Source organism: Temnothorax nylanderi, unplaced genomic scaffold, assembly GCF_030848795.1.
Source record: "Temnothorax nylanderi isolate EJ_2023f unplaced genomic scaffold, tnyl_v1.0 TNYL_tig0101_pilon, whole genome shotgun sequence".
Taxonomy (NCBI): Eukaryota; Metazoa; Arthropoda; class Insecta; order Hymenoptera; family Formicidae; genus Temnothorax; species Temnothorax nylanderi.
In genome coordinates this window covers 17,363-38,967 of record NW_027249163.1, presented here as the reverse complement: position 1 = coordinate 38,967, position 21,605 = coordinate 17,363, and the positions used below count along the sequence as shown (strand labels likewise).

Sequence of the window (21,605 nt, the reverse complement as noted above, 5' to 3'; positions counted from 1 at the left end):
GAATTATTTTATTTAAAAATTTAGAATTATTATGTAGTGGAGTTTTTCGATTAATTCACTTATCTATTTCATATTCCCATTATGACACAATTATAACTATGATTAATTTTTCAAGTTTAGGAATATGAAAAGATATGTAATAACATAAAATAATTAGCTAAATATTAATTATACAATTTCGCAAAATCCTTTATTAATCTAGATAACGAATACGAAATATGAGAGAAGCCGCCGTATAAGCAGGAGTAGAGGATGACATATATCAAGCAACATCAAGTCTAGAAATTTCAGACGAATTTCGCTTTGGAACATGGCCTGTTTTTTTTTTAGGAATAACACGTCCCGTGATCGCAGTGAGACTTTGTCAATTCCGGTCAAACTCGCCGTGCAAATCGGCCGCTTATCGCTATATAGGTCAGGCGATAAGCGGGAATGCCGACAGTAAGGAAGGACACGGTTATGACCGGCGCGCATACCGCTTCCACTTCCACTTTTCCATTGGGAACACCCGGCCGTTGCATGGACGAAGATGGTACTAATCGGTACTATTGCACGTGGCCGTCAGCTGATACGCGTCGTGCGCCTGCGGCACACGTCGTCTCGCAGCCTCCTTTCCATTCCACCGAAACGTTTCGCATCCATTACATCAGTCGGAGTCCAGCTGTCGACTGGAACGGAGGCGTTCCTCTGCCTGCTGCCTGCTGCCATCGCTCGTTGCCGAGCTGCCACAGGCTTCGTGAGTATATACACTTTGCCTTATTTCACTCAGGAAGCTTAAAGGCAATCGAATAACGATCAAACGATCCAGTCTCGATTTCCAGTTCAATCGACCTGCCCGCGTGCGAGGGGAGGGGCAGTTTAAAAATAAACATACCTATATTAAATTCATCTTTTAGAACGGAGATTGAAACGAGAAAGAACGGAATTCGCCCCGAGTGAGATCGAGTGAAAAGCTACTGGTACTATATCTCATATATAGAAGAATGAATATTCGATAACAGAAATCTGAATCCCACAACTTTCGATAAGATTAGCGCCCGCACTCATCGATTTTATCAAGTCTTTTATAGGAGAAAATCGAATCCGAGGCGCAAAGTGTTGGGAGTACGCTAGCAAATTCCGAGCAGAAAGTCGGGATAGATTGGTGTCTACCGCGTCCGTATCACACTCGTGTTCTGTCAGCAAAATCTGTCGACGTAATCTGACGACAAGTCGGCCGCAGAAACCGAGCGGAACCTGTCGTTTCGTAGCCATTAAAATGGAACACTTCATTTAAATATGAAAGTAAATCATTTAAACAGTAGATTTTTTTTCTGGAGTCTATTGTCATGTTTTGTTAGCGGATTCTGTTATATTTCCGCTGCCTATTCTGTCAATAAATATATTTGTAGCAGACACTTTGTGAAGGCTTTTGAAAAATTTTGCTGTCTATATGTTCATTTCTGTCAATGCTCAGATTAACTTAAATCTCGGTTTAACTTACTTTTTATCTTTTTTTTTTTTAGTTCTCAGAATTAGAAAAGGATAAAATCATTAGTCTGCATTGAAAGAAATTGACATAAGAAGCCTGAAACCTTCAACTGTTTTTCAATTGTTCCCAATGATCGCTGACTGCGAAATTGTTGCAATTATTTTTTTTCCAACAATTAGACGAGTACAACACGTTTCTACAACCTGCAGATCTTAATCGTCTCCAGACGCTTAAATTTACATTGATTACGATTGTTAATTGCCGATTGTCATGAGTGACTTTCAGCTTTTGTCTTGCATACATTTTTATTGTACAAGGATTCGATAGCGAATTTTTTCACACAAACGTGGTTTGGTATCTCTTATTCGAGAAGCCTCCTCCAAAAATGCGTGCCAATCACGCGTTTAGAGTCGCCGTTATCGCAAGATCGCTTTATCGTGGCTTTAATTTTAGCACGACTCGAGTAACTTGTTCAGCAAGAATTTCCGCGTTTATATTTGCGCGAGGGATCGTACAACATTGCAGAATTTATCGCGTTATGTCTCAAATCAATTTTTGATTCAGAAAAACGGAGCAGAAATTTCGATATATGTATATAATATTATTTGCTACAAAATTTGCATTATTTTTCATTTATTTGTGGAAAATACATGTGCATATCTTTCTATCTTATGATCATTAACTTTGATACTATAATTTTTCAGCTTCCTCTTCTTCCTGTAAAATATTTTCAACGTCGAAGTGGGAGCCAGCGTTTCTACATGATGACTAAATAATATATTGACGTTCTGTTTTATTAGCATACATTAATTTATCAGGTAATATAAATTAATTATACACTTTCTTGATAAATCAGTACAGATTTTAATTAATTGTTCTGTTTGCAGTGCCCGTACCAACGCCATAGAAATGTTCCTAATTGTCGCTTGATACAAGATAGAAAGATAAGTAGAACAATGACTGACAAGAGTAAAAAATTATCCCGCTGGTACTTCGGTGGCATCTCTTCCGCAGCTGCTGCATGCGTGACTCATCCTCTGGATTTACTGAAGGTCTGTTTTTATCCTTTTTTTTTTAACCAGTACTTTTTCACTTGTTAGTAAAAATGGCGAAAGATATTACATTTGCCAATCAGTTTGTATAATTAGAAATTGTTTCAAATCACTAATAAATATCAATTCTCTTTATATGTAGACGCGTTGTGGAGAGATATGCAAGACTGAATGATCGGATCTTTCTTCCAGGTTCACTTGCAAACTCAACAGGAAGGCAAGCTATCGATAGTACATTCTACTATCGGGATAATTAGGAAACAGGGAATATTAGCTTTATACAATGGACTCAGTGCTTCCCTACTTCGCCAACTTACGTATTCTACAATAAGATTCGGCGCATACGAGGTCGGTGCATGCAAACCTTACACACGCTATCTATTATGCATAAACCATTTTTCTTCTCAATTTATTAAACACAGATCATGTTATTGAATATCATAGGTCGGCAAACAGACGCTCGAGTCGTCTGATCATCCATTACCATTTTACCAAAAGCTGCTGCTGGCTGGAGTTTCGGGTGCTACGGGCGGTGTTTTTGGAACTCCCGGCGATGTGATTAATGTACGCATGCAGAATGATATCAAAGTAGCGCCAGAACTAAGAAGAAAGTAGGAACTGACGTTCTTATGCTTGCTTACTATATTTTGCTGGTCTCGTTAATATATTCCTTTATCGCGCAGCTATAAGCACGCTTTGGATGGACTGTTCCGTGTAATTCAACAAGAAGGGGTCCGCCAATTGTTCAGTGGATGTTCGACCGCGACCATGAGAGCAGCGCTGATGACTATCGGACAATTGAGCTGTTACGACCAGATTAAAACGATGCTGTTACAAACTGGCTATTTTCGGGATAATCCTTCGACACACGTTTTATCTAGTGTATCGGCAGTAAGTATCTGTAAATAATACTAAGATTCGTCATTCCAAGTCCATGCTGCGCTTGAAGAACGATAACGTTTCATGTTATTTTCCCTTTTTGATAGGGTGCTATTGCGACAACGCTTACGCAACCTTTAGACGTGCTGAAGACACGAGCAATGAACGCTAAGCCTGGAGAATTTAAGGTAAGTACATACCAAATGGAATAAATTAAAAAATATATATATAATTCGTAACTATTATTTTCTGTGTATAGAATCTAATGGAAATCTTTCTATATACTGCCAAACTTGGGCCACTGGCTTTCTTCAAAGTAAGTATGATGGAAACAAGATCCTTATATCGATACTAACAAATAATTTCATTCGTAAAGTTCAAATAAAAATTGTTTTTATTTTAGGGCTACGTACCTGCATTCGTCCGGTTAGCACCGCAAACCATCCTCACATTTGTGTTCCTTGAACAACTTAGATATAATTTTGGATTCTATCCACAATCCGTGAAGCCATCGTTACAAATATTGAAATAGTTTTGATAAACTGGACTTTGTTGAAGGTTGAAACGGATTCGTTTCGTAGCAGGTTGTACAGGAAAAAAGCGGGTAGTGTCAAATTTTACTATATATTTGGTTACACATAAAAAACTGACATGTGAAAACATCTACAGCGAAAATATTTAATTATTCAGTTGCACACAGTTTAGTTTAATGATTAAGCTTTAATTAGAAATTAATCATTACGTCTCTGTCTACAGATATTTGAGTCAAAAATCCTCTTACAATCGATACATTCCTTAAATTAATTGTGACATATATGTTTATGTTATATTATTAATACAAACACACACATATTTTGAAGTATATTATTTAAAATATGTATATAAATATACATATACATATTTTAAATAATAAAAAAACAATACAGATTTATACTTTTATTTAATTGTGTCTTTTACACGTATGCGAAGTGATCTTTTAAGTACAAAGAATGAAGGATATATATTTACTTACAAAAAAACTGACTTTTATAAATCCATCTTTTTTAAGGCCTCATATACTTCAAGTTATTCCACTTATGCTGTATTATACCAATAACCAATGAATGAAATGTATAGTACAATTCGTGAAAGAGCTTTAGATAATTATGTATAAAGAAAATATTTTTCTTAATTATTGAGATATGATACATATAAATTATTTTAGCGGTATGAATAGTTTGCTATTGAAAATATAAGTTATTTTTATTATAAAGATATTGCAATGAATTTTTTAAATTTCTGCATACCTGTATAGACTGAGAGTGAGAATACAAGACGTATTCTGAATCCAATACGCAAAATATTAATGTACTAACAAATTAGTAGTAAATTCGATTAGATATTTCAGTAGACTTTATTAGATGTTTTAATAGAGATAGTGTAACAACAGATTGGCGACATAAACCAAGCAAAATTGATTATTTTTCAAAATTTTGATTGAATATTTAATTTAAACATAAAGATTAAATACGAAATAAGACTTTTCTCAGTTTTTGCCGCCAATCAACATGTCACATTCTGTTACCCATTGTTACGTTTCTGTCAGCATTCTGCCGACAAAATTTAAAGCATTTTGTAAAATCCTTCCAGCAAGTTTGATTATAAGACCCGGTAATCTTATTTTCTAATCTTGAATTATCAGCTTTATTCTAAAGAATTTATGGATGAATGATGGAAAATATAAAATAAATATGGAAATAAATATATGCATATTATAAATGTTTATTATGAATATACCCATGCTTTTGTCACAAACAAATTAGAAGTTACATATTAAAACTATTTAAAAGGAACTATAATATGCTTCGATTTAGTAAGGCTTATGTATGTTTTCTCGAGATCGTCTTCTGAAAAGAACTGTTTTGCATAACTTTCGTAGTCCATCCCGCATAAAGATAATTCTAGCTCCTTTACATCTTTTCTAGACAATAAATTTATAACACCTGGTGGTATCTCAGATATCGGAAACATGTTACAATATGGTACTAAACTACAAGAATTTGCATCGCATATCACGATGACAGAATTGCCAACAATTAAAATTTGCATCAGTCGATGAAATAAAACAGCTTCATTTTCCTCCTTCAATATAATAACGCCTCTTGGATCACGAATTTTTATTACATCTAACCCTTCACTTTGTGAGACGTAAAATAAAGAATTTACATAGATACATGAAAATTTTATTCCTTTTGATACTACATCTGCCAATACAGATTTCCTAAAAAGTAACAAGAAAAAGCCAGTTAATTATCGTTGAGAACAATTAAATGGAGATATAACAAACTAAAGGTCTCCGCACAATGAAAAATATAAGGAACAAGGAACAGATATTAGCGATTAGAACTAAAGAATCAAGAATAAAGTTGGATGCACGATGAAAAATACAGGCAACGGAAACAGGGAATAACACAGACAATAGATTTTTAATCGGAAGCCGTGTATTAATGTTACACCAGCTTTATTTATCTGATTTCTTATTTCCAATCGCTAATATCTGTTCCTTGTTCCTTATATTTTTCATTGTGCGGAGGCCCTAAGACACTATTAACATGTATAAAAATTTTATAACAACGCACAATACATACCCACTGCCCTCTAACACGGATGTAAATTTAGATAATATTTGCGTTCTACAAGCAACAGATTTACCACTCCAAATTTCGAATCCTTTCCCGGCTGAATTAATGCATTTGTTAACATCGTCACTACAATGAAAATATATCAATAAAAAATAAATTATGTATGAATTTGACTAAACATCATAAATTTGAAAGAATCATATAATTAAGATCAAGAAATGCATCTGTACCTACCTTGTTGCGTTTGCCCACTGTCTATCATCATGTATCCAATATGTGCCTTTTACAGGCAATTGCCACATACCATCGTAAAATAAATTGTAAACTGAACTTTTTACCACACTCATATTTTTTATAGAATCATCAAAATCAGGCTTGCACAATTTATGCACCGTTTTGCTAAATATTCTTGTAAATGGCAAGAGTACGATACCATTGTAAAAGTCCATGTAGGTATTTATAAATATCACATCTCCCTAAATAGTCAAATACAGAATTTTATATTAATAATAGTTTGAATAATTTCTCAAGCAGTATTATGTTATATGTATAACTACAATACTATACATGTAAAGACATCGCCAAGTTTTTGGCAAATGCAATATCTTCCGTCCATATAGATATTATGTTCATTTCATCTGCAGTCCAGGCAGTCCTGCAGGCTGTAAATAACTCTTCCTTCGTTCGAAATGTACAAATATCCCAAATATCCTGAATATTCCCGATCTCGATGTTATTCATAAGCCATAAAAACTTCTTCTTTATTGGCTCTTGAACCCAAATACGATTTATAGACATACAGACATATTTATAACACGTAATGAACGCATATAAATCAGAATCTGCCAAAATTATTACTGCATGGGTGTCTCCTATAACAAAATATTTAAAATCTTGATTATGAGAAGAGATACAGATTTTTACTACATTAATTATTAATGTGCTTATCTTACTATTATACGTTCGTTTCAAATGTTGATATTGAATCGATTTTTCCAATGCTGATTTTCCACTGAAATACAAAAACAATTTGTACATAAAATTGATGACAATATTAATTTGGTAAAGGACAATTAAGTTAACATATCTAAGAGCATAACATTTTTAATAATTACATGATGGCATTTATTATAAAATGACATAATATCTCATCATATTCATCACATATTTTCAGGATTGTAAATAGTACTAACAAGACTATCTCATCCTTCTCATATTCTTCATCTAAAAGAAATAAAAATAGAAAAAGTTTGTTTAAAACAAAATTCGAATCTGATGTGGTTTTGTGCACTACTGTTATTCAGGGGAACAAAATAAAATTTACATAATATATAAATAACGGAATATATTTCTTTAAATTGTGATTACAGAGATTATATTACCATATTTACTGTGAAGCATAAACTTCATGCCGAAATAATTTAAGTATTTGATAATAGTTGTAATTATATCCGTATATTCTACAGCTTTGAAAAGTGATAAATTCTTTTCCATTACAGATGCCGTTTTGAGAAATCTGTAAATATACATTAAAAATTGACCAAACATGTACGCAACTTTTTCATCGTGTTGCTTATACTTTGAAATTGAGCATGTTTACCCACTGAAATATACACTAACTGGAACGAGCGCTGGGCTTGCCTGCGCGATATGAGAGAGAGCATGTCAAGGTGTCTCGAGCAGCGCTCGCTCGGCTCGCTCTGTCCTTGTCTGGTCTTCTTGATCGATCTGTACTTTATCCTCACTCCATCCTCTCTTCTCTTGACTACACTGTGGGTTAAACAAGGAGAAAAGAGGAACTTGGGACCTCTCTCTCATACCATTCCCCAGGTAGCAGAATAACGTCTAAAGACGTTTTAATGACGTTTTATTGAGATGTCATTAAGACATTATTAATATGTCATTTGACATCACTTTGCTACCTGGGTTGCCTACCGTGGATTTTTATAGCAACGCTCATTCCAGTTTGTATATATTTCAATGTGTTTACCTATCTGAAAAGTCGTTAATGTCCGCAAAGTTCATTTCCTTCCCTAAAGTGGATATTTTCGTTTGCGTTATCTAAAAATACACATAAAAAATGATGTTATATCTTTCACAGAAAATAGATTAATCCGTGAAAGGGCACCTGGGACTACTTAATTACCCCAGTGTCGAAAAAATGATGTTTACGTCACAGTAATTCTAATGTGCTTCTTTCGTTTTTTGAATATTTTTTTTTGTTTTTCCTTACTTTTTTCGGAAAATGTTGAGTAAATCTATACATGTTGTCCTCAAACTGATAAATTATAGAACCAAAATATGTAATTAATAACAATAATCCTTAATTGGGGTGTAAAAGTAGTCCCAAGTGAGTTTATGCAAAAAACAAAAATAAATAAAAAATGAAGCGCCTTCTCCAATTATGATGCTCACTTATTAATATTACTTTCATAATTTATTAACAGTACGTTCATACATACTTCCCTTATTTTTGTGTAAATTGTATATCCCAAATAAGTATAATATTCCCGTATAGCTTCCAGTCGTTCGTCCTCTATAGCTTCCATGATTATAATGATCAATTCCAATATTGGTAAAGAATTAAAGATTCATGCACCTGCGACTGATAATCAATCTAAAAACGATAAAGAACGGATAGCTGTTCACGCGTGTAAAAATACTTCAATGTTCAGCTGTAGATCAACGATCTCTTGCAAAGCACTTTATAGCCGATTCGACTGACAATATCTTCTATAGTCTCTACTTCTGTTTATCAAACTTGTGTTCTTGTGTATTGAATTGGAGAGGGAATGTCCCGCGTATTAACGACACCTGAATATGTGAAACATACTACATAGTCGCAACTACTTTTCGGCACTGTCGATATACCGTTGTTCGTAGACAAGCAAATTAGTAAATTCGATTAGATATTTCAGTAGACTTGATTAGATGTTTTAATAGAGGTAGTGTACGTAACAATAGATTGATGACATAAACTCAGTAAAATTTATTATAATCTTTTAGAATTTTGATAAATTCTATATTTATTTCCATTCTAAATTTAATTTAAACATAAAAGTTAATACAAAATGAGATTTTTCTCAGGTTTTACCGTCAATCTACTATATGTCGTAGTCTGTTACCGATTGTTACATTTCTGTTGGCATTCTGCCGACAAAATTAAAAGCATTTTGCAAAATTCTTCCAATAAGTTTGATCATAAGACTCGGTAATGGCGGTAATCTTATTTTCTAACCTCGAGTTATCAGCTTTATTCTAAAGAATTCAAGGATGAATGATGGAAATTATAAAATAAATATGCAAATATATATACGCATATCATGTTTATATGGATATATCTATCCTTTTGTTACAAACCTACATTAAATGTATTCAAGAGGGACTATAATATGCTTCGGTTTAGTAAGGTTTATGTATGTTTTCTCGAGATCGTCTTCTGAGAAGAACTGTTTTGCATAGCTTGCGTAGTCCATTCCGCATAGAGATAATTCTAGCTCTTTTACTTTTTCACTTGATAAAAAATTTATAACACCTGGCGGTATCTCAGATACTGAAAACATGTTACAATATGGTACCAGGCTACAGGAATTTGCATCGCATATCACGATAACAGAACTGCCAACGGTTAAAACTTCTATCAGTCGCCGAAATAAAACAGCTTCATTTTCCTCCTTCAAAATAATAACGCCTCTTGGATTACGAATTTTTGTTACTTCTGACCTTCCATTTTGTGAGACGCAGGATAAAGAATTTACATAGATACATGAAAATTTTATCCATTCTGATACTATATCTGCCAATACAGATTTCCTAAAGAGTAACAAGAAAAAGCGGCAGTTAATAATTTATCGTTGAGAACATTTAAGTAGATATACAAACTAAAACACTACAAAAAAATATATAAAAAATTTATAACAACTTAACACACGATACCTACCCACTGTGCTTTAACGTAGATGCAAATTTGGATATTACTTGCATTCTACGAGTAACAGATCTATTACTCCAAATTTTGAATCCTCTCTCGGCTGATTTAATACATTTGTTAATATCGTCACTATAATGGCAATACATCAATAATAAATAAATTGTATATTTTACTAAACATGAATTTGAGAAAATTTATATAATTAAGATCAAGAAAATGTGCATCTGTACCTTGTCGCATTTGCCCACTGGATATCATCATGTATCATCCAATATGTGCCTTTCACAGGCAGTTGCCACATCCCATCGTAAAATAAATTATAAACTGATTTTTTTTCCACATCTAGCTTTTTAATAGAATCATCGAAATTAGACTCGCACCATTTATGCAACGTTTTGTTAAATATTTTGATAAATGGCAAAAGTACGATACCACCAAAATCCATGTAGGTATTTATAAATAGAACATCTCCCTAAATACAGAAGTCATATTAATAGTATAGTTGAAAAAATATCTCGAGCAGTATTGTTATATGTATAATTGAAATACTATACATTTAAAGATATCGCTAAGTTTTTGGCAAATATAATATCTTCAGTCCATATGGATACTATATTCAATTTATCTGCTGTCCTGGTTGTAAATAACTCTTTCTTCGTTCGAAATATCCGAATATCCTCACAGTCGTAAGTAAAATAATCCTTCATAAGTCCAAAAAACTTCTCTTTTATTGGCTCTTGGACCCAAAGAATCAAATCTAAAGAATCGAATACATTGAAATTTATATGGACAAAACATTGAAAGAATGCATCCAAATCCGAATCTGCCAGAAGTATTATTTCATTGGTGTGACCTGTAACAAAATATTTAAAATCTCAATTACGAGAAGAGATACAGATTTTTACTACATTATTAATGTAGTAAAAATGCTTATCTTACTATGATACATTTGTTTCAAATGTTGGTATTGAATCGATTTTTCCAATGCTGATTTTCCACTGAAATACAAAAACAATTTGTACATAAAATTGATGAAAATATTAATTTGGTAAAGGACAATTAATTTAACATATCTAAGAGTATAACATTTTTAATAATTACATGATGGCATTTATTATAAAATGACATAATATCTCATCATATTCACCACATATTTTCAGGATTGTAAATAGTACTAATAAGACTATCTCATCCTTCTCATATTCTTCATCTAAGTAAAATAAAAAATAAAAAAATTATGTTTAAAACGGAATTCGAACAATCTGACATGTTTTTGTGCATTATTGTTATTCACAAGCAAAATAAAATGTGCATAAAATACAATGAATAGAATATCAATGCATCTCTTTAAATTACGATTAAGAAGATGATATTTACCGTATTTACTATCGAGTATAAACTTCATGCTGAAATAATTCAAGTATTCGATAATGGTGGTAATTATATCTGTATGTAGGCAAGAAGATTTGAAAAAAGGTAAATTTTTTTCGATCACAAATGCCGTCTTGAGAAATCTGTAAATACAAAATTAGAAGTGACAAATGTGAACTTAACCTTTTCATCGTGTTGTTTATACTTTGGAATTAAGCCTGTTTACCTATCTGAGAAATTGTTAACGTCTGTAAATTTCAGTTCCTTAATTGAAGTGTATATTTTCGTTCGCGCTGTCTAAAAATACACATAGAAAGTGCAGTATTATATCTTTTACAGACAATATAGATTAAGGTGCTCGCTACGAATATTAACTTTCATAATTTATTAACAGCTGTACATTCATACATACATTCTGTTCTTCGTCGAACCCGTCATATTCCAAATCAGTGTAATGATAGATAATAACTCTCAGTCGTTCATCCATGATATAGTGATCAATTCCAATATTCTTAAAAAATTAATGATACGTATATGCACCTGTGATTGATTACGGCAGAGGAACGATATGGAATGTATAGATAACTTATTATGCGTGTAGAAATACCTCAATTTGTAACAGTAAAGGATTTGGAAAAACACTTGTAGCTGACTCGAGAAGCAATATTTGTTCTTCTTCTGTGTTCACTTCTGTCTCTAAAATCTCCCGCGCATTAGCGCCACCAGGTGAAGCGGAACTTGGCGGAACTACATACATAGTCACACAACTACTTTTCGGTACTGTCGATATGGTCGATAAACCGTTGTACATACGATATGTGGAGTGGACGCTTGTCTATTCCACATCACTCCACATATCCACATATCCACATTTATCCACATATCCACAAAAATTATGAATTACAAATATGCTTCTAATTATTTAGTATACTACATTCTTATACATATACATGGTGGGCCGAAATATAGCCTTTACATATACGTAATCAACCAGGAAGGAAAATTGACTTAGATATTTCAGTAGACTTGATTAGATGTTTTGATATATAGAGAGACCAACAACAGATTGGCAACATACACTAAGCAAAATTGATCATCTTTTTGAATTTTAATACATTTCATTTAAATACAAAAATTAAACACAAAATGAGGTATTTCTCGATTCTTGCCACCCATCTACTGTCGTATTCTGTTACATTTCTGTTAGCATTCTGCCGACAAAATTTTTAGCACTTTGCAAAACTCTTCCAACAAGTTCGATCATAAGATGTGATCTCTGAGTTAGTTATGAGCTTTATTCTCTAAAGAATTAATGGATAAATGGTGAAAATGATAAAATAAATACGGAAATAAATATATGCATATCATAATGTTTATATGTATAATCATGCCTTTGTCACAAACATTATAGATGTTACATATTACAATTATTTAAGAGGAACTATAATATGCTTTGGTTTAGTAAGGTTTATGTATGTTTTCTCGAGATTGTCTTCTGAGAAGAACTGTTTTGCATAGCTTTCGTAGTCCATTCCGCATAAAGATAATTCTAGCTCCTTTACACCTTCCCTTGACAACAAATTTATAACACCTGGTGGTATCTCAGATGCCAGAAACATGTTACAATATGGTACCAGACAAGAATTTCGACCGCATATTACGATAACAGAATTGCCAACGGTTAAAATTTGCATCAATCGACTAAATAAAACAGCTTCATTTTCCTCCTTCAAAATAATAACGCCTCTTGGATTACGAATTTTTGTTACTTCTAACCCTCCACTTTGTGAAACGCAAGATAAAGACTTTTCATAAATACATGAGAATTTTATCCATTTTGATATTACATCTGCTAATAGAGATTTCCTAAGGAGTAACAAGAGAAAGCCAGTTAATAAATTATATCGTTGAGAACAATTAAATGCAGATATAACAAACTAAGACACTATTCATAACATGTATAAAAATTTTATAGTAACTTAACACACAATGCATACCCACTGCGCTCTAACATAGATGCAAATTTAGATAATATTTGCATTCTACAAGCAACAGATTTATTACTCCAAATTTCGCATCCTTTCTCGGCTGAATTAATGCATTTGTTAATATCATCACTACAATGATGGTATGTATATCAATAAAAAATAAATTATATATGAATTTTACCAAACATCATAAATTTGGGGGAATCATATAATTAAGATCAAGAAAATATGCAACTGTACCTTGTTGCATTTGCCCACTGTCTATCATCATGTATCCAATATGTGCCATTTATAGGCAGTTGCCACATCCCATCATAAAATAAATTGTAAACTGGCATACTTCTTTGCAGATTTGTGACTTTTATAGAATCGTCGAAATTAGACTCGCACCATTTTATCGTCGTTTTGTTAAATATTTTTGTAAATGGCAAGAGTACGATACTACCGTAAAAGTCCATATAGGTATTTATAAATAGAACATCTCTCTAAATAGTCAAATACAGAAATCATATTAATAATAGTTGGAAAAATATTTCAAGCAGTATTATGCTATAAAATTGAAATGTTATACATTTAAAGACATCGCTAAGTTTTTAGCAAATACAATATCTTCCGTCCATATGGATACTATGTTTATTTTATCTGGTGTACTAGCTGTAAATAACTCTTCCTTCGTTCGAAATAAAAAAATATTCCTGATATCCTCGTAGTCACAGTTCGTGTATTTTCTCAGAAGCCAGAAAACTTTCTCTTTTATTGGCTCTTGGACACAAAGTTGATCTAAAGACAGATCATTATTTTCAATAAAACATGTAATAAACGCAAACAAATCCGAATCTGCCAGGAGTATTATTCCAATGGTGTGACCTATAACAAAATATTTAAAATCTCAATTACGAGAAGAGATATAGATTTTTATCACATTATTAATGTGTTTATCTTACTATGACATGTTTGTCTCAAACGGTGGTATTGAATCGATTTTACCAATGCTGATTTTCCACTGAAATACAAAAACAATTCGTATATAAAATTGATGACAATATTAAGGACAATTAAGTTAATATATTTCAGAACATAACATTTTAAATAATTACATGATAGCATGTCTAAAAAAGAATCGCATCTCAGGATCATAACATGTTTTCAGGATTGTAAATAGTACTAAGAAGACTATATCATCCTTCTCATATTCTTCATCTAAATGAAATAAAAAATAGAAAGATTGTTAAAACAGAATGCGAACAATCTGACATGTTCCTGTGCACTATTGTCATTCAGGGGAACAAAATAAAATTAAAGTAACATACAAATAACAGAATATCGGTATATTTCTTTAAATTGTGATTATGAAGATTACATTACCGCAATTACTGCTAAGCTTAAACTTCATGCCGAAATAATTTAAGTATTCAATAATGGTGGTAATTATATCTGAATGTTCAAAAGCAGCTTTGAAAAGACATAAGTTTTTTTCAATTACAGATACCGTTTTGAGAAATCTAGAAATACACAATAAAAATTGACAAACGTGTACGCAACTTTTTCATAATGTTGCTTATACATTGGAATTGAGCATGTTTACCTCTCGGAAAAGTCATTCACGTCCGCAAATCCCATTTCCTTTCCTAAAGTTGATATTTTCATTAACGCTGTCTAAAAATACACGAAATAAGTGGTGTCTTTTACAAATAATATATATTAGGTACTGGCTTAGAGATACGAATATTAAATATTCATAATTTATTAACAGTATATTCATACATACATTCCCTTCTTCGTCGAACCCATCATCATAATCCAAATCAATGTAATATTTGTTTATAGCTTCCAGTCGTTCGGCCATGATTATACTTAATAATCAATTCCAATATTGTTAAAGAATTAAAGATTCATGCACCTGCGATTGATAATCAGTCCAAAAACGATAAAGAACGGATAGATGTCCACACGTGTAAAAACACTGTTCAGCTGTATACCAACGATCATGCGAGGCACTTTATAACTGAGTCGACTTTCGACCACTTTCGACTGACAAATGACAATATTGACAATTATTTTCTAGGTACTTCTTCTGTTTATTAAACTTGTGTATTGAAATCGGAGATCAATCTCCCGCGTATTAGTGCCACCTGCACATGCAGAACTGCCGGAACTACATAGCCGCATCTACTTTTTGTACTGTCGATATATCGTTGTCAGTGGCGTGTATCGGTGCTACAGAGCCACAAATTATAAGAATTACAAATATGCGCGCGCGCGCGCGCATCTTATTTATATCTTACTACATTCTTATATACAAGGATAGCCGAAGTATGGGCTTTACATATGTAATACAGCCGGGAAAGAAGTCAATCTGTCAAACTAGGTCGAAATAATAGAATCAATTTTTTAGATATATATGCACAATAAGAGTAATTAATTTTATAAATTGCTGCATACCTGTATAGAGGGACTGAGAATGAAAATACAAGATGCAAAATTCTGAATCCAATACGCAAAATATTAATATTATTACACTAGCAGATTAGTAATAAATTGGATTAGATATTTCAGTAGACTTGATTAGATGTTTTGATAGAGAGATTAACAATAGACATACACCAAGCAAAATTAATTATTTTATAGAATTTTAAATTTTAATACATTTCATTTAAATTCAACATAAAATGAAATTTTTCTCGATTCTTGTCTCCAATCCACTGTCGCATTCTGTTACATTTCTGTTGGCAATTCTGCCGACAAAATTTATAGCACTTTGCAAAACCCTTCCAACAGGTTCGATCATAAGATGTGGTAATCTCCGTCTTCTAATCTTGAATTAGTTATCAGCTTTATTCTAAAGAATTGACAGATAAATGATGAAACTTATAAAATAAATGCGGAAATAAACACATGCATATCATAATGTTTATATGTATAATCATGCCTTTGTCACAAACATTAGACGTTACATGTAAAAACTATTTAAGAGGGACTATAATTTGTTTCGGTTTAGTAAGGTTTATGTAAGTTTTTTCGAGATCGTCGAGATCTTCTGAGAAGAACTGTTTTGCATAGCTTTCGTAGTCCATCCCGCATAAAGATAATTCTAGCTCCTTTACATTTTCACTGGACAACAAATTTATAACACCTGGCGGTATCTGAGATACTGAAAACATATTACAATATGGTACTAGACTACAGAAATTTGAGTCGCATATAACGATAACAGAATTGCCAACGGTTAAAATTTGCATTAGTCGTTGAAATAAAACAAATTCATCGTCCTCCTTTAAAATAATAACACCTCTTGGGTTACGAATTTTTGTTACTTCTGACCCTTCACTTTGTGAGACCCAAGATAAAGAATTCTCATAGATAAACGAGAATTTTATCCATTGCGATGTTATATCTCCCAATACAAATTTCCTAAAGAGAAACAAGAGAAAGCCAGTTAAAAGATATCGTTGAGAACAATTAAAAGCAGATAAGACGCTATGAAGATATTAAAAAATTTTATAATAATTAAACACGCAATACGTACTCACTGCACCTTAACGTAGACGCAAATTTGGATAATATTTGCATTCTACAAGCAACAGATTTACTGCTCCAAATTTTGAATCCTTTCTCGGCTGAATTAATGCATTTGTTAACATCGTCACTACAACAATAATATATCAATACTGAATAAATCATGTATGAATTTTATCAAACATTATATAAATTTGAGAGAATCATATAATTAAGATCAAGAAAATGTGAGTTTGTACCTTGTTGCATTTGCCCACTGGCTCATACCATGTATGTTCGTTACCGCGCAATATGTGCCTTTTACAGGCGGTTGCCATATACCATCATAAAATAAATTGTAAACTGGCACACCTCTTTGCACACTTAGCTGTTTTATAGTATCGTCGAAATTCGGCTCGCACCGTTTATACAACGTTTCGTCAAACATTTTTGTATATGGCAAGAGCACGGTACCATTGTAAAAGTCCATGTAAGTATTTATAAATATAACGTCTCTCTGAATAAGTCAAATACAGAAGTCATATTAATAATAGTAGGACAAATTTCTCGAGCAGGATTATGTTATAAAATTGAAATGCTATACATTTAAAGACATCGCTAAGTTTTTGGCAAATACAATATCTTCCGTCCATATGGATACTATGTTAATTTCATTTGGTGTCCTGGCTGTAAATAACTCGTTCTTCGTTCGAAATGTATAAACGGGAAAGGGATATTCGACATATTCCTTGACAAGCCACAAAAATTTCTCTTTTATTGGCTCTTGAACCCAAACTATTACAGATGGGATAAAATCAAGAATGGATTTTCTATTCCTCAAATATCCAATGACGGCATACAAATCCGCATCTCCCAGAAGTATTATTTCATTTGTATGACCTATAACAAAATATATAAAATCTTTATTACGGAAAGAGATACAAATTTCTACTTCATTACTGATATGTTTTTCTTACTTCTAATTTTATGTATTAAACGTTCATATCGAATCGATTTTTCCAGTGCTGAATTTTTGCTGAAATACAAAAACAATTTGTACATAAAATTGATGACAATATTAATTTGGACATAAGAAATATATAAGCGACAATTATATATATATATATTTAAAAGCATAACATTTTTAATAGTTACATGATGGCATGTTCCAGAAATGAAAGCATCTCGATTTCGCCACATATTCTCAGAACTGTAAGTATTACTAACAAGACTACATCATCCTTCTTGTATTCATCTACAAGAAATAAAAAAAATAAAAAAGGAATGTTTAAAACAGAATACAAACAATCTGACATGTTTCTGTACACGTGTACTATTGTTATTCATGAACAAAATAAAATTTGCACAAAATACAAATAACAGACGATCAACATATTTCTTTAAATTGCAATTATGAAGATTATATTACCACAATTACTGCCAAGTTTAAACTTCATGCCGAAATAACGCAAGTATTTGATAATGGTGGTGATTGTATCAGTATGTTCACAAGCAGCTTTAAAGAGAGATAAATTCTCTTCGATTACAGATGCCGTTTTGAGAAATCTGCAAATACACAATTAAAAGTGACATTTGTGAACGCAACTTTTTCATCGTGTCACTTATACTTTGAAATCGAGCCTATTTACCTCTCTGAGAAGTCGTTAATGTCCATAAATTTCAGTTCCGTAGTCAATGTGGATATTTTTGGTAGCGCTTTCTAAAAACACACATAGAAAGTAATGTTATATTTTTTATATAAGACAATATAGATTAAGGTGCTCACTTACATGCGTATTGACTTTCATTAGTTATTATTTAATTAATTATTAACACTACCTACATTCATACAGACATATTATACCTATAATAAGTACACATATTATTTATACTCACTACTGTGTTGTTTTCATATTCCAAATTAGTATAATGTTCCTCTATGGCTTTCAGTCGTTTGTCCATCATGATTATAATAATCAATTCCAATATTTAAAAATTAAAGATGCACGCACCTGCGATTGATCATCAATATATGACCACGCGTGTAAAAATATCTCAATATGGAGCAGTAAACTAAGGACAGAGAGAAGCCTGAGAGAGGCCATCCCGGCCTTTTTCCTGGGACCGTCGAAAGCCCCTGTACACTACCGCCAGTACATCCATTATCGAAATTGGTACTACGTAGCCACGTTCACTTTCCGATACTGCCGATAAAACATCATTTTGTTGTATATATATATATATATAATCTATATTACATAACATTTGCGATGTAGCACGGACGCGCACTAGAATGATGTTTTATCGGCAGTGTCGGAAAGAGAAAAAGTGTGAGAGGGAGAGAGGGCTATCACTATTAGATATTAAACATACAGATAATATAAATATATAAAATAAGTTAACATTTATCGATACATGTAAGATATAAATATTAAACTGATCCTCGACCAATTACAATCGAGAATATCTTACATGTATCGATAAATATTAACTTATTTTAAATATTTATATTATATGTTAAATATCTAATAGCCCTCATCTCTCCCTCTCTCACTTTTTCTTTTCTTTCACTTTCACACTTCCCAGACAGCACAATATCCAAAATCGGGACATAAGACGTCTTTTAGACGTCTTTTAGCCATCTTTTCGTAAGACATCTGAAAGACCCGCTTTTGGACATGTATGTTGTCTGAGTTATTTCAAATAAAAGATATATGTATCTCCTATCAATTTAAAGATCCGAATACGAGACAATATAGGCCTTTATGGACAATTTTGTAAGCAAAACGAATAATATTTGGGGAACAAGCAACAGGGAATGTTTTATAATTTTTAAGTATCTTGACGACGGTTTATCGTCTTTTATGGAATTTATGGTATGCGCGATCACCGCGCTGCAAGAACGATCGCGACGAAATTTTTACAAACGATCGATTTACGAACATATTAATGTTAATTTTCTACAAAGTTAGATTAGGAGCACATACAAATAAATTTGAAACATTTGTAAACAAACGCGCGATCATTCTCTTTAATTACTTAATAGATTATTAATTCCCGTGCTTAGTGAGAGATTCGAGCTATTCACCGAAGCGTCTTTCCACGCGATTCACTCATTCGCGAAGTAGAAATCGAAACGGAGGCAAGAGACACGACACGAATTCCGAGGTTATCGTCTCACTGCGACACGCGGGACAACGATTCTATTAAAGATTCGGATGTGTCGCGCTTCGAATCATTTGTCTCTCATGCACAATTCACTTACCGATCACGGCACATTGCAGGAGACCCGTCAAATCACAGCCGGGAGGAACGGGAGGGTGATACGACGTACGGGCGTCCTTTCGGCCATCCCACTCGTTGCAGACGTTGCAGTCGACACGAGAAGAAACAGAATACAGAATATTCGGCGTACATTCAACTTGCAACACACACACACACACACACACACACACACACTGTAACCTGTGAGGATTTCTTTTCGTTCACGAAAAAGAAATTACACGAGCAACAACGTCTCGCCGCGACCGCCGCGTTAACGTATTAATTACTTGCGTGCGCGCCGCGCCGCGCGGCGAGTCGAGCCGGGAGCCTTCGAATCCGGCCGAATGCCGAATCACGTTCGGCCGCTCTCGCCGCCCGCCGGCGCGCGTCGGCGAGGCACGCGGCACGCGGCACTCGGCAGTCGGCACCTCGGCCTCGGCCTTGGCAGTCGCAATACCGCGACCGCGACCGTTGAATGAGTCCGCCGATTTCGCAGCAACGTACGTGCAAAGTCGGCGCGCGGACGATCATTTCCATCGGCGAGACAGCCTTGATACTTGTTTTGCCGACGCTCGGAGTACCCTCACCTGCGGATATTACTCACAATCAGTCATTCTCCCGATAAATTTCGAACAGGTGTCAAGTGTTTGTGCTCCGTGCCGTGGGTGCTGATTCGGAACGCGCGCTCGTTCGTGCGATTGGCATTCCTGCTCCTCGTTTCGCGGGAATAATCGACGAGGCGCTCAATAATTTGCATCAAGTGTGTATCAAGTGTCGTGAATGAATTAATGTGTCGCTCGCTCGAGACGGAGATGTCGAGGGCGTCGAGGCGAAGGTACCTCGTACGGCAATTGCGAGTCGTGACGTGTCGTGAGTGATTTGTAGTTTCGTCGTGATATTCGCGGGCGATAATCGCTCGTCCCGGCCCGGGCCGCCATATGTCGCTGGACCATCGAATGTGCGTGGCATTCATTTACGCGGCATATCTCGAATCGTGTCGTGCTTTGAACGTGCTGTGTGCTGTGCCGGAATTGTCGTGCGATTATCCCCGATTCTTTTCGAAGAGCGGAAAGAGGGCCGAGTGACAACGTGAAATCGTATCGTGATTCAAGTAAATGATTCAAGTAAATAGCACGCTGTGATACAACGATACAACGCTCGTTCGTGAATATTTCTTATTTTTGTGACTCGTGTATTTCGTGCCGCGTATAATCGCGACTCCTTATCGTGCAAAGCATGCATTAATAGTACTTACCTTCGCGAGATTTACGTGCTCGATACCGCGGCGTAATGTGCATACGATATTCAATCTTAATTGTGGTTTTGTTTAATCAATCTATGTTACCTGTTTTTATATTACTACAGAGTAAAGTACTTCCTTCCCATGGGTACGACCTTGGCGAGGTGGGAAGGCCCAGTACCCAGTACGAGGATTTTACCCAAGCAAAACTCTTGTTCTGCTTGGATAAAAATTCAAAGACGGGGAAGCTAACGTACCCTCGTCCGCCGATTTAATTGAATAAACGAACCGCA

At 33.9% G+C, this 21,605-nt stretch overlaps 5 protein-coding genes across 11 annotated transcripts; 1 reads left to right on the top strand and 4 right to left on the bottom strand.

Moving 5' to 3' along the window:
- The first annotated feature begins 534 nt into the window (after positions 1 to 534).
- Dic1 (Dicarboxylate carrier 1) lies at positions 535 to 5,160 on the top strand. 2 transcript variants are annotated; one of them, XM_071711774.1, is made up of 10 exons: positions 535 to 736; positions 897 to 959; positions 2,176 to 2,289; positions 2,359 to 2,523; positions 2,716 to 2,871; positions 2,968 to 3,134; positions 3,207 to 3,414; positions 3,510 to 3,590; positions 3,662 to 3,718; positions 3,806 to 5,160. In XM_071711774.1, the coding sequence occupies exons 4-10, from the start codon at positions 2,428 to 2,430 to the stop codon at positions 3,932 to 3,934; spliced, it is 894 nt and encodes a 297-aa protein (XP_071567875.1). In that variant the 5' UTR covers positions 535 to 736; positions 897 to 959; positions 2,176 to 2,289; positions 2,359 to 2,427; the 3' UTR covers positions 3,935 to 5,160. The 2 variants fall into 2 exon arrangements, with proteins under 2 accessions (XP_071567875.1, XP_071567873.1); XM_071711772.1 differs by lacking the exon at positions 897 to 959.
- On the bottom strand, positions 5,146 to 9,205 carry LOC139775615 (uncharacterized). Of its 2 annotated transcripts, XM_071711735.1 has the most exons (10): positions 8,486 to 8,544; positions 8,014 to 8,084; positions 7,628 to 7,793; positions 7,406 to 7,539; positions 7,139 to 7,247; positions 6,977 to 7,035; positions 6,591 to 6,895; positions 6,258 to 6,499; positions 6,030 to 6,149; positions 5,146 to 5,662 (listed from the first exon to the last, which is right to left on the bottom strand). In XM_071711735.1, the coding sequence occupies exons 4-10, from the start codon at positions 7,515 to 7,517 to the stop codon at positions 5,221 to 5,223; spliced, it is 1,389 nt and encodes a 462-aa protein (XP_071567836.1). In that variant the 5' UTR covers positions 7,518 to 7,539; positions 7,628 to 7,793; positions 8,014 to 8,084; positions 8,486 to 8,544; the 3' UTR covers positions 5,146 to 5,220. The 2 variants fall into 2 exon arrangements, with proteins under 2 accessions (XP_071567836.1, XP_071567835.1); XM_071711734.1 differs by lacking the exon at positions 7,628 to 7,793 and having other exon boundaries at positions 8,486 to 9,205.
- Positions 9,206 to 9,334: 129 nt separating this feature from the next.
- Positions 9,335 to 12,543, bottom strand: LOC139775613 (uncharacterized). The gene is made up of 10 exons (XM_071711731.1): positions 11,933 to 12,543; positions 11,738 to 11,836; positions 11,552 to 11,622; positions 11,332 to 11,468; positions 11,056 to 11,164; positions 10,894 to 10,952; positions 10,509 to 10,807; positions 10,185 to 10,426; positions 9,964 to 10,083; positions 9,335 to 9,836 (listed from the first exon to the last, which is right to left on the bottom strand). The coding sequence occupies exons 1-10, from the start codon at positions 12,134 to 12,136 to the stop codon at positions 9,389 to 9,391; spliced, it is 1,788 nt and encodes a 595-aa protein (XP_071567832.1). The 5' UTR covers positions 12,137 to 12,543; the 3' UTR covers positions 9,335 to 9,388.
- A 149-nt stretch (positions 12,544 to 12,692) lies between these two features.
- Positions 12,693 to 15,203, bottom strand: LOC139775617 (uncharacterized). 3 transcript variants are annotated; one of them, XM_071711739.1, is made up of 9 exons: positions 15,082 to 15,203; positions 14,899 to 14,969; positions 14,679 to 14,815; positions 14,411 to 14,513; positions 14,258 to 14,316; positions 13,885 to 14,180; positions 13,554 to 13,798; positions 13,323 to 13,442; positions 12,693 to 13,191 (listed from the first exon to the last, which is right to left on the bottom strand). In XM_071711739.1, exons 1-9 carry the CDS (start codon positions 15,157 to 15,159, stop codon positions 12,753 to 12,755), a joined length of 1,548 nt encoding a protein of 515 aa, XP_071567840.1. In that variant the 5' UTR covers positions 15,160 to 15,203; the 3' UTR covers positions 12,693 to 12,752. The 3 variants fall into 3 exon arrangements, with proteins under 3 accessions (XP_071567840.1, XP_071567841.1, XP_071567842.1); XM_071711741.1 differs by having other exon boundaries at positions 13,040 to 13,191; positions 13,327 to 13,442; XM_071711740.1 differs by lacking the exon at positions 14,679 to 14,815.
- Positions 15,042 to 20,413, bottom strand: LOC139775616 (uncharacterized). Of its 3 annotated transcripts, none has more exons than XM_071711737.1 (10): positions 20,074 to 20,413; positions 18,705 to 19,012; positions 18,458 to 18,528; positions 18,238 to 18,374; positions 17,964 to 18,063; positions 17,786 to 17,844; positions 17,413 to 17,708; positions 17,069 to 17,325; positions 16,840 to 16,959; positions 15,042 to 16,724 (listed from the first exon to the last, which is right to left on the bottom strand). In XM_071711737.1, exons 2-10 carry the CDS (start codon positions 18,771 to 18,773, stop codon positions 16,277 to 16,279), a joined length of 1,557 nt encoding a protein of 518 aa, XP_071567838.1. In that variant the 5' UTR covers positions 18,774 to 19,012; positions 20,074 to 20,413; the 3' UTR covers positions 15,042 to 16,276. The 3 variants fall into 3 exon arrangements, with proteins under 3 accessions (XP_071567838.1, XP_071567837.1, XP_071567839.1); XM_071711736.1 differs by having other exon boundaries at positions 18,705 to 18,952; XM_071711738.1 differs by having other exon boundaries at positions 18,705 to 18,881.
- Positions 20,414 to 21,605: the final 1,192 nt, after the last annotated feature.